Genomic DNA, 15435 nt, shown 5'->3' with positions numbered 1-15435 from the left:
TTGAAGCATTGATGATGGGGAAAGATAGAGATGACATGGTGCTAGAAGGCTAGGGTGCATGAGTAGTGGAGAAAAGGGCTGAGTCAGAAATATTTTCGGTGATCAGAGTACTTACAGAGGGAGAGGAGAATTACAAAAAGAATGTGGAGGTTTGAAATGGATAATTTGTAAAAGTGGAAGTGTTGATAAAGAGGATTTCGAGAATCAAAGCCATCGTTGCCTCGGTAACAGACAATCAGCTTAGCTCAAACTATGAAGCGACAAATGTCCGTAGCATTTAATGTAAGGAGGCGTGCGTCCTGTCAAGCGTTAGAAATTTTTCACGTACCATCCCGCGAAGAAAGGAAAAGTCTTTTCCACTTCCTGGTCAGATCTTGCCGAATCACCGATAGGTGGGAGGACTACCTGTATGGGGTAAAATTCGAAACCGCCAGGTGACCGAATCAAGTACAGACATGTGGAAATATGGACATGTCAGATATGAGTCAGCAAACAATGATATCCGTTAAGTCCATGTTACCGGTCAACAAGTCATGCTAGGCTCACAATCACCGGGGACGCGACCTCGGATAAAGAGCAGGACTAAGTACAAATCACTGGCTGGATGGAGTAAAGCTCGGAGATTAGTCGTTATAGAAAATCCCGAGATCTTCTCCAGACGATACTTAACCAATATGATGGGCATTCAATTGACATTATGAGGGTGTGATTCGTGGATCATGTTCCTGGAAATTTAGCTATAAATAGAGCACTACACTCATGTTGTATGGCATTTGAATTCTAGCAGATATACAGAGCATAACTAATTCTTCAAGTTTCTTGCTTCGTCATTGTATTATCAGTTCAATCACAAGGAGTCTTCTCCGGCGGCTTTGATACATCACAGCGCCAGAACTCAAACTACATCAGTTCTTTCTTTTAAATTGACTATCTTTTCATAGTTCATATTGCTGTAATTTGTCTCTTGTTTAATCAATTTACTCATCTCAATTTGCGTGTCCATACAAATTCAACTGTACCATTTTGCGGGTAAACAATTTATTCATACATTATTGAATTCTAAGTGCAATTTGAACGAGTTGTGATGGAAGGGCAAAATATTTTCTACTGCATGTCTAATTGCAATTGTAGAATTTGGTTTCTTTTTGAGGCATAGTGGACTTCGCCAATAGGAATCTCCTTTTGTCATGCCTCCATCACCGTTCATCACCATAATTGGTTTGCAATATCTTTATATAACCTTGGCTTCCAACGAATGGAAAGACTATCCACTCCGTCTTGAGAGGTACATTTAATGACATCCTTCAGTGGGTGATCCAGTATGTTAGCTACAAGTTTACGGAAACTCAATAGCTAATTCTGCTCACACCTGTATATGTATTTTGTGAATCTAGTTATTTATTGTATATTAATGTTAAGTCATTGTAGGAACACATAAACTTCGAATCCTGGATTCACTAAATGGACTCTTCATTTCATTGAATTTCTTAGTATCTTCTCTTTTTCGCCTCAATATTTGCACAATTTTGTTTTAGTGTGCTGTCAGGTCAGCTATGCATGGAAATACTCCATTTTTTAAGAGAAATTTGAGGAAGAAGTTGAAGATATCACTTGTGCATTAAAGAGGGAGATCAGAAAGATTTGAAGGCAGCTTAATGCAGATTTTCATAGAGTAACTGTGAGAGAGAAAAGGGGCATAGGATGCAAGTATAATGTAAAAGAAGGTACTCTGTTCTTAGGGTAGTTCAGAAGTAGTCTTCCATTTAGTTCCTTCTCAAGTTCAAGAAATAGCATATACATTTTAGTGAAATAAACTAAGCCTCAACTCAGACTACATAATTCCCTTCTCCTCATTTCTCTTCTGCAAAAGTAAAACAGTTAAATAAGAAAATAAATAGACAAGTCTTCACCTTTAAATGGAATTGGCCATATTTGATTGTTATATTCCAATGTTGTACAGAAATATTGTCTAAAATCTTCTTCAGCAAATTATACAATTGTTGAGGCTGTAGACTCGGGCGTCGAACTCAAAGTAGAAAATAAGAATGGCTTAGTTGGTTGCTCCAAAGTGTTCAATGGCAATCTTTCTGATTGTGATGGAGAACATATGAAAGGTTTTGGTGGGATTTGCAAGGCCTCCAAGTTACTTTCTAACATTTCAATTACCTTACCAATGGCTGGCCTTTGCAAGGGATCTATTTGGATGCACCATAAACCAACTAATATCATTTTCTTCGCAATCTCTTCTTCTTCATTAGTCATCATATCTCTTATATTTAGGTCTTCATCTAGCAAAATTCGTTGATAAGCCCAATGTGGGAAGTATATCTCACTATTATGGCTTCTTTTAGCATTGTAGTTCTTTCTTCCTCCGACCATTTCAAGAACCATCATTCCATAGCTGTAAACATCAGATTTGTGTGACACTCCTCCGAAATTTCTACCAAATACCTCTAGAGCTATGTAACCAATGGTTCCTCAGGCTTCTAGTGTGGACATTATTCTCTCTTTTTGAGTACATAGTTTTGCTAAACCGAAATCAGATATCTTGGGACAAAAGTCCTCATCCATAAGAATGTTGTGAGGTTTTATGTCAAAATGCAAAATTCGTGAGTTGCACCCTCTATGCAAATATTCTAGTCCTCGATCTATCCCGAGTGCAATTTTGTATAACATTTCCCATCCCAATTTGGAATCTTCGTCGTATATGTGTTTATCAAGAGATCAATTTGGCATGAATTCATAAATAAGAGCTTTTACCCGACGATTCAAACAAAATCCCAACAGAGTTACAACATTGACATGAGAAGTTCGACTGATGCTTGCAACTTCGTTAATGAATTATTCTCCATTCCCCTTGGTCTCTTTTAAGATCTTCACCGCAACAAGATGACCATTAAGGTTACCTTTATAGACCCCTCCATAACCCCCTTCTCCAAGTTTCTCTTTCAAGGAACTTGTCATTTTCTTAATGTCTGAATAGCTATATGTCATTGGGCTAGGGATCCATACTGCTTTAGGAAGGCCTCAACATTATGATCTTCTCTTTTTGACGTTTTATTTGTTTTCCTAAATCAGAAGCAGCAAATCAAGCAGCAGGTTACCGCTATTGCAGCTCCAACCGCAGATAATGCTATGAATAGACATAAGAAGAAAAGAAGGCATTTGAGGCCAACAATCAATATCAGATACGCTATTTTTATGTAAATGAAGCTGCACCAACTGCTGCAAAAAGGAAATGCTTATTGGAATTTCTTGAGAAGAGGGAGATTTATTAGATAAATCAAGGTGGATAAATTCAGACAAAAATCACCTATTGCAACCTTCGGTCTGGTTTCGTTTCTTCCTGAAAGGGAGAGATAAAAGTGATCATGTGATATCAAACAAGAATAATATATCTCGATAAAGTACAACTAGTCAACTACTATCACCTAAGTCTGAACATTTTTTCATTTGATATGATCAATATTGAACTGAAGAAAATGAATCTGAACATTTGTTCATTTGATATGATCAATACACAACTGAAGAAAATGATGTATATAAGTTAAACTTGTAAAAGAGGCGTACCTTTGTTGTTATAGCAGTTATGAAACTTTACGGTGCCATCTTTGCAGAAGCACAAGGACTCTTGGGTTAAATTGTCGTAACCACAACGCCTGTCTGAGGCCTCACACTTTTCGCACTCCGTCGCATTCTCCTAATTTAATACGAACCCCTCATCCATCGCCACACCAATTTCTCCGGTCCACCCACCCTCCGTCACAGGCGCCACCACTTTCTTCTCATATGTTCGATACCAATTCAAATCTTCCGGATCATAATCCTCAACAAATAAATATGATTTGATTCCACCTGAAGTTAAGCAATCTAACGTATGAGTAGGATCTGGAAGAGAACCGGTACAGTTATAATAGAAAGTAAGATTCATACCAAGCTCCGAATATACCAATGGCAAGTCGTCATCTATAGTAAGATTATGATGTACCCTGGGGCATACTCTGCTATCAAGAGCATCAATATCCACCAGGGTAAGGGAGCGCTTATTGTAATTAATCTCCTTAACATAGAAAGAATCCTCGAAAATGTACAGAATTCGATCGGTTTCAGAACAGAAGATTCCAAATCCTGGATAGCCACAATATTGTGAAGAGGTGGGGTTGTGGCTATCAAGTCTCCAAAAAGGATATGAAATATTAAGTCCATTTTCACAGATAGATGAAGGGCAATTTTCAAAGGACGTATCATCAGCTCTACTGGAGTTGATGAAGATGGAGAACAAAAGAAGAAGGAGAGAGACCAAGAAGAAGCTGGAGAATAGTTGATTTGGACACATTGCTAGATGATGTTTGAAGAACTCAAAAACTAATTGTGGTTTATATGTAGTAAAACTATTGCTAGACAACTAAAATATTACACATTTATTATATTTCACTTGGTCATGTGGAGGAATTAGTAGGAAACTTGGAATTTGGTACCTAAATTTCTCTTCCATACTTCATAGTCAAGACAGTCACAGCTAGGAAACAGATAATTTGGTCTGATTGTGATTTCTGTAATTTATGCATTGGAATTTAGAGACTGGAGAAGGAAGTGACAGGCACTTAGTAGGCATGTGGAAAATATTTATAGAGTTCAAATTGAAGAAAAAAAAGGTATTTGAATATAAATTATAAAAAACTATTTTGTAGTTAATTGCGTTCAGACATGAATTTCACTTAAAAAAATAGTTTGTAGAAGTTAAAGCTTTGTGAGTATAAGTCATCATTTCACCTAAAGTATTTCTCAAATTAATTTCAATATTTCACTGTACTACTTTTAAATACTGATCTTTAATATTTACAAATTCCAAAATTTAGTACTCCCTTCGGATCAAAAAGAGTGTCCATTTAGCCATTTGCACACCCCTTAAAAAAATACTAACTCCTAGAAAAAAATAATTAATTTGACTAAATTGTCCCTAATTAAATAGGTATTAGGATTTAATCACATAGCACTTAATAGGGGCAAATCTGAAAAAATAAGGTTAATTCTTTCTTGATTTGATAAGTGAACACTCTTTTTGACAAAAAAAAAAAAAAGACTAAATGAACATTCTTTTTTATCGGGAGAAATTGCAAGGCGGCTTCCTTAGTTCTCAGACAACTCTACAATTCTACAAAAGGAAATATTCCCTTGGATTATTCAAAAAGTTTTAAATATACACTTCATTCATCTATTGGGTTAAATATACACTACAATTGCAAGGATAAAGCTTTTCCTTCTATGGACTTTGATGGAAATGAGTCTCTTTTTTAGTTAAGTGTTAGTATTTGGGGCAGGTTAGTCCAAAAAATGGGTATATATGGGTGAGTCTTTTTAATGGGTTGGGTGTTTTAATTTTGGGCAATAAGAAGTAGCCATGTGTGTTTACCCGTAAAACAGTTCAGTTGAATTTATAGACGCGGTCAGGGACACGTGGATCAGAGTTACCACTAAGACTAAGATATTCGTATTGAAATAATGTAAGTATGTGAAAACAAAGTAAGAAGCAAGGAGCACAGAGCGTGTGACAATTCCGACTTGGATTCTACCGTTAGTCAAAGCCGTGTCACCGGAGCTTAGTAAGTATGTCAATAAGATTAAAGTTTATGCAAAGAATAAGTGTAAGAATTGAGTATATTAGCTTGTATCTCGTTTCCTTTACAATGAAATGACAATCTCTATTTATATTATGAGCTAGAGGCACATATTCTTTGTATTACGCCCCTGCTCATAATGAATTTTAAATGTAGGGAAATAATGAGTAATGAAGAGGGTTATTATAATGCAATAACACCGTATCTGTAACTTTTAAGCTGACTCATAACTGAAGGCTGTTGCGTTCCAGGTCCGGAGCGGCTACAACGTTACACTGGACCTAGATCTTTCTCCGGTACCGTGGTTTCGCCACCGGTGGTAGTAGTGCTAACTCACCTTGTGTCTTATCCTTCGTGCCACATGTCTTAACCATACTGGTACAGTTGTATCCTTCGCATTTTGCCAAATACAGATACTCGCCCCCACTTTTGGGGATTCGAACAGGTTTTCCCGGAAAGTGGAAGAGATTTTGAACAAACATGTCCAAGACGCCGTAATTAATTGACAAGACACGCTGCCTGATATTCTGATTCCGATCTATATTCCTCCTCACGGGTCCCGAGGTGAATGATGACCCTACAAATCTCATGATGACCCTATACATCTCATGATGACCCTAGGTATCTCCTCCGCTTATAAATAGATTCTCCTTCGCCCCTTAACTCTTTCACTTCTCACTATCTCTTACCAAACCTTTATCCTAAAAAAATAAACTATCTGACGCCCAACTCCAATCACAAAAAAAAAAAAAAAAAATAGAGTAAATTTCCCCTAAGCTTTACATACCATAACCTCGAAATAAGCATCATGTCTTCTTCCAACTCACCCAGAAACACTATTTCTTCAGCCGTTGTTGCCACCCCACTGCCTTCTGCCGCAGAAGGTCATACTAAAGGCGGTGAAAAGCGAAATCCTCCGGCCAGGTCCATCATACCAAAAAGCTGGAACTGGGAAAACGACATTATTGCCAAGGTTGCTATTTTGGGTCAGCCTGGAGCTCGAGACTCTCACGTCTGTGATTACCGTACCCGAATCACCTCCGACATCCTTCCCATGGTATGAAAGGACTGCCGGTGGAAAGATACAGAGATCCTTCTCCCTGGTCCGAATGAAAGCGTCAGCTCCCACCGGCAAGGATACTCCTTTGTCTATACGTACCCTTTCTCTATGAAAATTGGAACTGGAGTTGATGAAGTGATCTTAGCGATGTTCCGCCGATACAAAATGTGCATAGCATAGATAAGTCTTTCAGTCTGGAGGGTGGTAGCAAGTATCCGGTACTTTTCGGATCAAGCCCATGTGGGATTTTCGTTGGCCCACCTGATCCGAGTTTACTCTCCAAGTATCTTCCAAGAAGGCATCATAATGCTCACAAGAAGGGGAAGCAAGTCCTTGATGACTGACCTTGACGATAACTATGACCGAGGGTGGCCAGAACGTTTCGTGCTAATCACACTGCTGACTGGCTCCCACCCGATGACTGGCCCATCCCCGAGACCTAGAATGAAACTCATAAGTGTACATCCCTTTCTTAATATAGGTCGCTCGGGCTTCACTAGCGGATCCTTAATTCCTTTTTTTTTTTTAGCTACCGCCTGGGAGCCCTAGGAGATCGAAGACTGGATCCAGAGCATACTCGATGTCTCAACTCCTGATACCCGCACCTGGAAGATTCTCTCTGAAGATCGGAATTGGATTCCGAGTAATCATGGTAAGGTACTATTCATTCTCTTCTTGTACTGGCTGAGCTACGGTATCCTTACGTTTTCCTTCTGCTATCTCAGATTTGCCAAAGTCAGCTCCACCAGCCCTTCTTTCTGAAGTTCCTGGTGATGCATCTGCGACCTTTGAAATAATTGAACAAATCAATGAGCATAAGCGTGCTCGGAAGAAGACTTCTTCAAGCCCCCGGTCTGGGGTTAAACGGACCAGAAGAAAATTAAACAAAGGCCCAGAAAGAGCCGAATCAATCCTCCCATCAACTTCTCAACAACCGGCTAAAAAATCGGTAACCAATTGATTGTGGACCTGGATGGTCCAGATGCAGATGAACTGCTGCTTTCAAGGAATGTCGGTGGGGTCAACATTCCAGGTGCAACTGCCAGGAGCGAGTCTACTTTGTGGGTAGAAATGGCGATGGCCGAATGCGGGGCTTCGGTGACACAAGCTACCTTCACCCCGGTAGGATCCGAGGTTGCCGATCTGCATGTGCAAGCTCCCAGTTCATCTGCTGCTTCGGCCCCTCATGTTTTTATAACATCCGCTTATGCTGTTGCTGCCCTGGAACCAATGTTGCTTTGACTCAAGAGAATGGCCCTTCATCCCCCTGGGAGGGCTTGGCAAACGGATATCTTGCTCCTGCCAATGAGCCGAATGAATTCAGCCAGATCACCTTCCAAGTCTCAGCCGAGTGCCACCTTTTGTCCCAAAGATGTGGGCATTACCAACTACATGAAATATGTGGCCTCGAAGAAAGATCGAATGAAGACAAGGGAAGTCTCGTCCGAATGCCTAATCTATGCCGTAAAATCATATTGCCGCCTGGGTAAGAAAAGTTCCATATAATGCTACTTTAAAATTTGCTTGCTAAGTTCGTAATTCATAACTTATAACGTGACGCAGGCTGTCTTTCTTTGTAATGAGGGATTGCAAATGATGATCGAAGAGAAGGCCACCCTTGCCCAGGAAAGGGACTCAGCTGTGGATAAGATGTTGGCTTCCAAGGCGAAGTTAGCTAGGGTAATAGAATTAGAGACTCAGATCGGACAAGTTGAAGAGGACAAAAGAGCCTTCTGTTAGCAAGCCACCATCTGCAGGACAAGTCCGAAGACTGGAAGAAGAGGTGGAGCCTGGCTAATGACACCGTTTCTGAGCTGACAGCACGAGTGTCTACACTAGAAGTAGATGTACGCTCCCTGGACGGGGTCTTTGAGGCAAAGAATGCTGAGCTTACCGCAGTCCATAGTGAAAAGGAAAAACTGAAAGATCAGCTGGCTGTGGTCAAGGCCCAAACCTTGAGCATCAGGATGGCAACTTAAAACTTTCAAAGATCCATAACGGCACTCCAGAGCGAAAATGCTGACTTGTCCCTTGCTGCTAACTTGGCCCACGCTAACTTCCAGTCTGATGTTGATAGCCGTGACCTTGCCGTGATCCGGAGCTCTTATCATATGAGAAGGGAAACCCTCGAAGCTGTAAGGTACGGGCGAATCAGTGACCTCAGAGCTGAAATCGAGAGGGCTCAATGTACCTGCTACAAGCCAAACTCTCCCCTCAAAGGTGAATCCCGACCCTTCCGCAATATTTTCGGGTGTCTCTGGGTCTTCTCAGCTTCCGTTTTCAGCCTCCTAGGACTTTTAACTCCAACAGTTCTTGTTTTTTGAAACCTTTATTTAAAGAAGTCTTGAATAACCATAGAACCAGAGATGTTGGTCTCCAGGCTTTGTAATTATCTTTTGATCCCGGGCAATACGAACCCGGAGTTTTTATTTGATGATCTATTGTTCTAAGTTTTGGCTTTGATTCATGCTTTTATTTCTCACATTTTCTTTTAATCAAGAAATATAAGGTTACTATAGACTCGAAGACCGGGCTCATCCTGAGTCTTCGGGTGCAACTGGCCACTTCTCGTGAAAGGTCCGAACTTTGATAATTGAAATTGTCTTACCGGGATTAATATTTGTCCGAATCGTACTTGGTACTGATTTGCGGAAAAGTCCTTAAGATTTTTTCCAACCCTTAAGCTTTTTTCGGACTTACTCTTCGTTGTTAGAAGTTTTAATCATTATAAGAGAGGGCCCTTATGTCTAGGTGCTTAGAAAAGGACGTCTTCTATTCGTTTTGGCACAAAGCTTTACGGTATAACATTTAATTGCGTCCGTCTACCGTACTTTGCTTAACATGGCAAAGAGATTTGCTTAACATGGCTAAAATACTTGCTTGACATGGCAAAGAAAATACTTGCTTGACATGGCAAAGAAAATACTTGCTTGACATGGCAAAGAAAATACTTGCTTAACATGGCAAAAATATTTCAAAATAAGAACAATTTATTTCCTCAGCTTTATCTTGAGCTCAATGAAACCTCGGCTTCCATCTAGTGTGATCAGTCCGAATACATAGGAACATTTCATCCGGGCAGTCCTCGGTGGTGACATTCGAATTTTCCTAAGCCGTAACCACAATCACTTCAACTTTCAATATATATATATATATATATATATATATATATATATATATATATATATATATATATATGTGTGTGTGTGTGTGTGTGTGTGTGTGTAGCCCCCAATGTTTGGAAGCAAAGAATGAGGTTCCAAACATTGTATAATGCCTTCGGAGAAACCTGGTACCGAATAAGCAAAGACCGTCTCATTAAAAACCTTAAAACCCAATTGGGACAAAAATCGGACGAATGGAAAACGAGTGCAGCACCACCGGCCACAGTTTCCCGGCTAAGCATAATATCTTTTGAGGAAACTAACATTCCAATTACTAGGGACTTGGTTATCGTCTTTGTCCTCTAGCTTATATGAACCCTTACCAGAAATGTTGATCACCTTGTACGGGCCTTCGCAGTTCGGACCTAACATTCCAAAGATTTGCATCTCGAGTACTTTGAGTTACCTTCCATAGTGTTACATCCCGTCTTCTCATGTGTTGGAAAGCATGCGAGTTAAATGACTTAGTAATGGAAAATGAGGCTATCCCCAAGCTTATAGGTGGTTAGAGTGATTGTACAGATATGTCGTAAGGATTAGAAGTTAAACAAATAGAAGAAAATAAGTTTCGTCGAGGTTTGAAATTTATTTGAATTAAATACGGTCCAAGATATACTATCCTGTATTTTTGGAGTAGGAAATTGAACCGTCCAACATGAGCAAATTTACCGGAGCCCGGAGGATTTAGTCATATTCAAGCATGAAAATCAAGAACTCGGTGTATACAAGGAATGAAGTCCCGAAATGATTTAAGACAAAAAAGTGTGACCACGATGATTGCAAATAATATTTTATGTGTGGCAAATGAGGTTATGGACTAGTGCTATATCACATAAGTATATAAGTACTATTTAAGTGGATTGAGATCAAGAAATTAATTATGTGTGTAATTGGTTAAATATTGGAATAAAGTAGGAGAATAAAGCTTAATTGTGCATTTAATGGAAAGGGGGATAAGCACTAAGTTGATTGCTATGATTGACACATGGTTTCTTGGCAATTTGCTGAAAATGACTGAGCAAGAATATGGGTAGGTGTCTTTTAAGATATGAATTGCTTTCACTAGTGGACCCCACGGTCCACTATATATATTGCACAACTCACCTCTTTACTTTGGTTGAGATATATGTTATCTTGAGAAATGATTATAAGTGCAACATTAATTTATTTTAGCTATGCAAACGATACATATTTCTTTACTTATTTCCTATGTTAGTTAATGAGATATTAGAACTGGACAACATTTTGATCTCTTTAAATAACAACAACAATCTGAGATACAATTTTGAAGAAGCAAAGTATCATTTCTCGCAAGAACGACATGCTGGTTATGCTCACCGCTTTGATCTCTTTGTTTCGTTTGTCGTTTGGTTTATTTCGGGCTTTTTTCAAAGTAAAGTAAAATTGAAGAAGAGTAGTTCTTGGCATATGAGGTAAGAATTCTCCTATTCTTGATATATTTAAGTTCGCTCGGGTGATAGCTAAATTGTGGGATGGGAAATATGGAGTTAATAGCAGGAAATCATATTTTGACGTTGGTGTTGTTGTTGTATCGACTAGTTGGTAATATTCTAAGTTGTGTTGTGGTTGGAAATTTTTGGAGTAACTTGAGTATATTGTTGTTGTTGTCATTGATATGTATTTTGAAGGAAAGAAAAGATTGAAGAAGTGTGTTTGATAATCGTATTCGGGCTTGTCGTGAAATATTTATGACTTGTTGTTACTACATGGTATCTTGTTATTGATATATATACTTGCTAGATTGTTCTGGTTGTTGTTGTTGATATATGGAGTTGGGGGAAATGAGAAGAACGGGGAAGATGCTGCTCATTTTTTTTTAGGATAAGTTAAATTTTCGTTATACGATTAAGATAATAGTTTGAATGGTTAACGATAGTATCATTATTGTTATCATCTAGGTCGAGGAGCAGATACGAGTTGAGTTTTTGAACCGTTGAGCTAAGACCAAGTATGTTAAGGCTAACCTTTCCTTCATTCTTTTGGCATGCTCTATATGGAAACAAAATGTAACCAAACGTTCCTCATAATGACTCTATTCCTAGAAGTGTTAAGAGCTTATGTCTTTGTTTCTCATATGATGATATTGATCATGTCTTGAGTTCCTAAGTCCCAAAGGGGCATATATATAAGGTTTTATATTTTGTATTCATTTTCATAAGGATTCTAAGTCCCCAAAGGGGCGTATGATAATAAGAAGATGTTCTTAACAAAGTAGGAAGATAACGACTGAAAGTCACTCTGAAGGGAGTTCCGAGTTTCATAAGTCTTGTCATGCATCATCTATACATACATATTTATATACTTATGCATCATGATATTATGGGGCATGGAAAGGGCTATGGCGTTAAATACACAAACCACCTGATCAGCTGGTATATGATGATTATGATGCCCGAAGGGGCCAATATGTTATGATGCTCGACGGAGCGAATGGGTAAAGGCATACATATATACACACATATATTATATTCATGCATTGCATTGCATTGGCATCACGTTCATTGTATTCAGAAAGGTTGCATGCCCTATGGACGGACTATGATACGCATAGGTCCACAGTCATTCAGATGTGGTTATGCATACGAGATTCGTAGAGGGGAATATACACTATATTTTCATTAGTACAGTAATGTTATAGATACATAAAGATGCATACGATCGTGTGTAAGAGGTTATAGTATCACACAGGTTTCAGTCCTCAGTGGTAAGTCAAAGGTTCACAGGTTGATTCCTATCCCTCTTATTCTACAGTATGATATTGTTATTATTATGTTTCATTTCGCCTTCCATACTTGGTACATTATTTTGTACTGACGTCCCTTTGCCTGGGGACGCTGCGTTCATGCCCGCAGGTTCAAACAGGTTGGCAGGAGGATTGCACCGACGGGGTTTGCCAAGTATCAGCTTGGATTGGTGAGCTCCACTTCTATCTGGAGCATTGCCGAGTCAGTATGTCGTATATGTATTTCATGTTATGGGTACGTCGGGGCCCTATCCCAACTGATATATACACACACACACACACACACACATACAATTATGTATTCTTAGAGGCTTTGCAGACAGAGTCATGTACACAGTGAGTCATATCATGTCAGTCGTAATGTTGGCCTCGTAGGCCCTGGTACTTATACATATGTATTCCTCTGGGCTGTTGGTTATAGAAATGTACGTTGGCCTAAATGGCCCAGTGTTTGTTATATATGGTTTCATCATGTTCATAGGTTGGCCTTGTTGGCCTTGTTTGTTTTTCGAGACATATATGATACGAGTCATAGTTTGGTTCACTCGGCCCTAAGTAGGTGTCAGGTTCCAATCACGCCTCACTAAGGTTGGGGTGTGACACATAGCACCAAGTCCCCGAGTTTGAAATGACTGAGGTTGGTGTGACGATTGTAATATTTTTCCATCCGTTGTTTTTGAGCGCCACCATCCGGACGTACGCACGCGAGGTCTCTATGTTCCTCCAATAAATCCAGCTGAACCAACATTGCTTCAGAATTTGCCTGTTCTTGTGCGCAGTCGTACCGTGGGATAGGGGACCCGACCTCCACCGGAATCGATGCCTCTGCTCCATACACCAGCGAGAAAGGCGTTTCATCGGTGCTGGATTTCGCCATGGTCCTGTAAGCCGATAACACCTCCGGTAACTTTAATGGCCATGGCTCTTTAGCATCTTCCAACTTCTTCTTCAAATTTTGAATGACCATCTTGTTCGTTGACTCCGCCTGGCCGTTTCTACTAGGATGTTAAGGAGAAGAATCGATCCTTTTGATGTTCAATTCCTTGAGGAAATTTGTGACCTTGCCTCCAACGAACTGCGGACCGTTGTCACAAATGATTTCCTTTGGGATCCCGAACCGACAGATTATATGATTCCAAATGAAATCAATTACTTCCTTCTCTTAGACCTTTTTGTAAGCTGCTGCCTCAACCCATTTAGAGAAGTAATCTGTCACCATCAACACGAATCGTACCTGATCAGGTCCCGCCGACAACGGCCCTACTATATCCATACCCCACTTCACAAACGGCCAGGGTGAGATAATCGGATGCAGCTCTTCATCTGGTTGATGCAACATTTGTGCGTACTGTTGGCACTTGTCACACTTTCGGGGGAATTTCTTGGCATCCTCCTCCATCTGAGGCCAGTAGTACCCAGGTCGGAGTAGCTTCTTTGCGAGAGACTCCGCACCGGAATGATTACCACAGATGCCTTCGTGATCCTCTGTATGACATAATCCGTCTCCTCAGGACCTATCCATCTTTCCATTGGTCCAAAAAAACATTTGCGGTGGAGTAGACCACCAACGACACTCTACCAAGCAGCCTTCATTTGTAAAGCCCCAGAAGCCTTTGAGTCCCCCGGTAGCTTTCCGTGATTGAGGTAATCCAGGAATTCATTCTGCCAATCCCAAACGAGGCTTGTGGAATTGACCTCATCATATCCTGATTGGTCTAAGGCTGAGTTCAGTAGCTGGACCATGGATTCTGAGTTTAGGCCTACTGACTCCGTGGATGAGCCTAAGTTGGCTAATGCATCAACTTCCACATTCTCCTTTTTGGGAACGTGCACAATTGTCCACTTTTGAAACCGAGCCAGCAACCTCAAGACCTTTTCGAGGTACTTTAACATAAGCTCTTCCTTGGCTTCAAACACTCCGTGCACTTGAGTTACCACCAGAAGAGAGTTGCACTTTGCCTCAATGACTTCTTCTCCGAGCCCCCGAGCTAGCTCAAGACCTATAATCAAAGGTTCATACTCCGCTTCATTGCTAGTTAGAGGGACACTATTAATTGCTTGCCTCAGAACATCTTCCGTGGGGGTACGGTGCACAACTCCTAGCCTCATGCCCTTTACGTTGGACGCCCTATCCGTGTTGAGCATCCAAACTCCCAATGTAGCCCCCTGAACTTGAGAAGCATCCTTCTAAGCCTGGGGGGCCAAGCCCGGACTAAAATTCGCCACAAAGTCTGCCAGGACTTGGGACTTAATCGCAGTACGGGGCTTATACTCAATATCGAATTCACTCAACTCAACCTTCTATTTCGCCAATTGCCCTGAAAGTTCGGGCTTATGGAGCACGTTCCTTTAAGGGAAGGTAGTCATCACGGTAATCGCGTGGCATTGGAAATAAGGCCAAAACTAATGCGAGGCCATTACCAAGGTGAAAGCCAACCTTTATAAGAGAGGGCACCGAGTTTCGGCCCCTGACATGACTCGACTTATGTAATAAATAGGGAATTGCGCACCTTGGTCCTCCTGTATGAGTATAGCACTTACCGCTACCTCCGAGACTGCTATATAGACTAGCAACCGTTCTCCGTCCTTTAGTTTGGACATAAGCGGGGGTGAGGACAAATACACTTTGAGGTCACGAAGAGCCTGTTGACACTCCGATGTCCATTTGAAGTCGTTCTTCTTTTTTAGCAGGGAAAAGAAATTCTGGCACTTTTTCGAAGACCTTGACATGAACCTGCTGAGGGCGGCTATTCGATCAGTTAGCCTAGCCGTTGTACTGCCTTTACGTCTTTCAAAGTGTTAGAAATATCTTCAATATCCTTTATCTTT

The 15435-nt window shown here is 40.4% G+C and overlaps 2 protein-coding genes and 1 pseudogene across 2 annotated transcripts; all 3 read right to left on the bottom strand.

Moving 5' to 3' along the window:
- Positions 1 to 1934: 1934 nt before the first annotated feature.
- LOC132040432 (PR5-like receptor kinase) lies at positions 1935 to 4494 on the bottom strand (annotated as a pseudogene).
- Positions 3701 to 4336, bottom strand: LOC132039495 (uncharacterized). The gene has a single exon (XM_059429967.1). The coding sequence runs from the start codon at positions 4334 to 4336 to the stop codon at positions 3701 to 3703; it is 636 nt and encodes a 211-aa protein (XP_059285950.1).
- A 4378-nt stretch (positions 4495 to 8872) lies between the features above and the next one.
- LOC132039494 (uncharacterized) lies at positions 8873 to 13573 on the bottom strand. Its single transcript, XM_059429966.1, has 2 exons — positions 13311 to 13573; positions 8873 to 9005 (listed from the first exon to the last, which is right to left on the bottom strand). Exons 1-2 carry the CDS (start codon positions 13571 to 13573, stop codon positions 8873 to 8875), a joined length of 396 nt encoding a protein of 131 aa, XP_059285949.1.
- Positions 13574 to 15435: the final 1862 nt, after the last annotated feature.

The sequence above is a fragment of the Lycium ferocissimum genome, chromosome 12 (genome assembly GCF_029784015.1).
Source record: "Lycium ferocissimum isolate CSIRO_LF1 chromosome 12, AGI_CSIRO_Lferr_CH_V1, whole genome shotgun sequence".
Taxonomy (NCBI): Eukaryota; Viridiplantae; Streptophyta; class Magnoliopsida; order Solanales; family Solanaceae; genus Lycium; species Lycium ferocissimum.
This window is presented reverse-complemented; position numbering and strand designations above follow the sequence as displayed.

Coding starts and splice junctions, on each gene's coding strand:
- LOC132039495 (XM_059429967.1), bottom strand. CDS start 4,336: ATGTGTCCAAATCAACTATTCTCCAGCTTCTTCTTGGTCTCTCTCCTT.
- LOC132039494 (XM_059429966.1), bottom strand. CDS start 13,573: ATGGTCATTCAAAATTTGAAGAAGAAGTTGGAAGATGCTAAAGAGCCA. Junction 9,006..13,310: donor GAGGAACATAGAGACCTCGC/GTGCGTACGTCC, acceptor CTTTAAATAAAG/GTTTCAAAAAACAAGAACTG.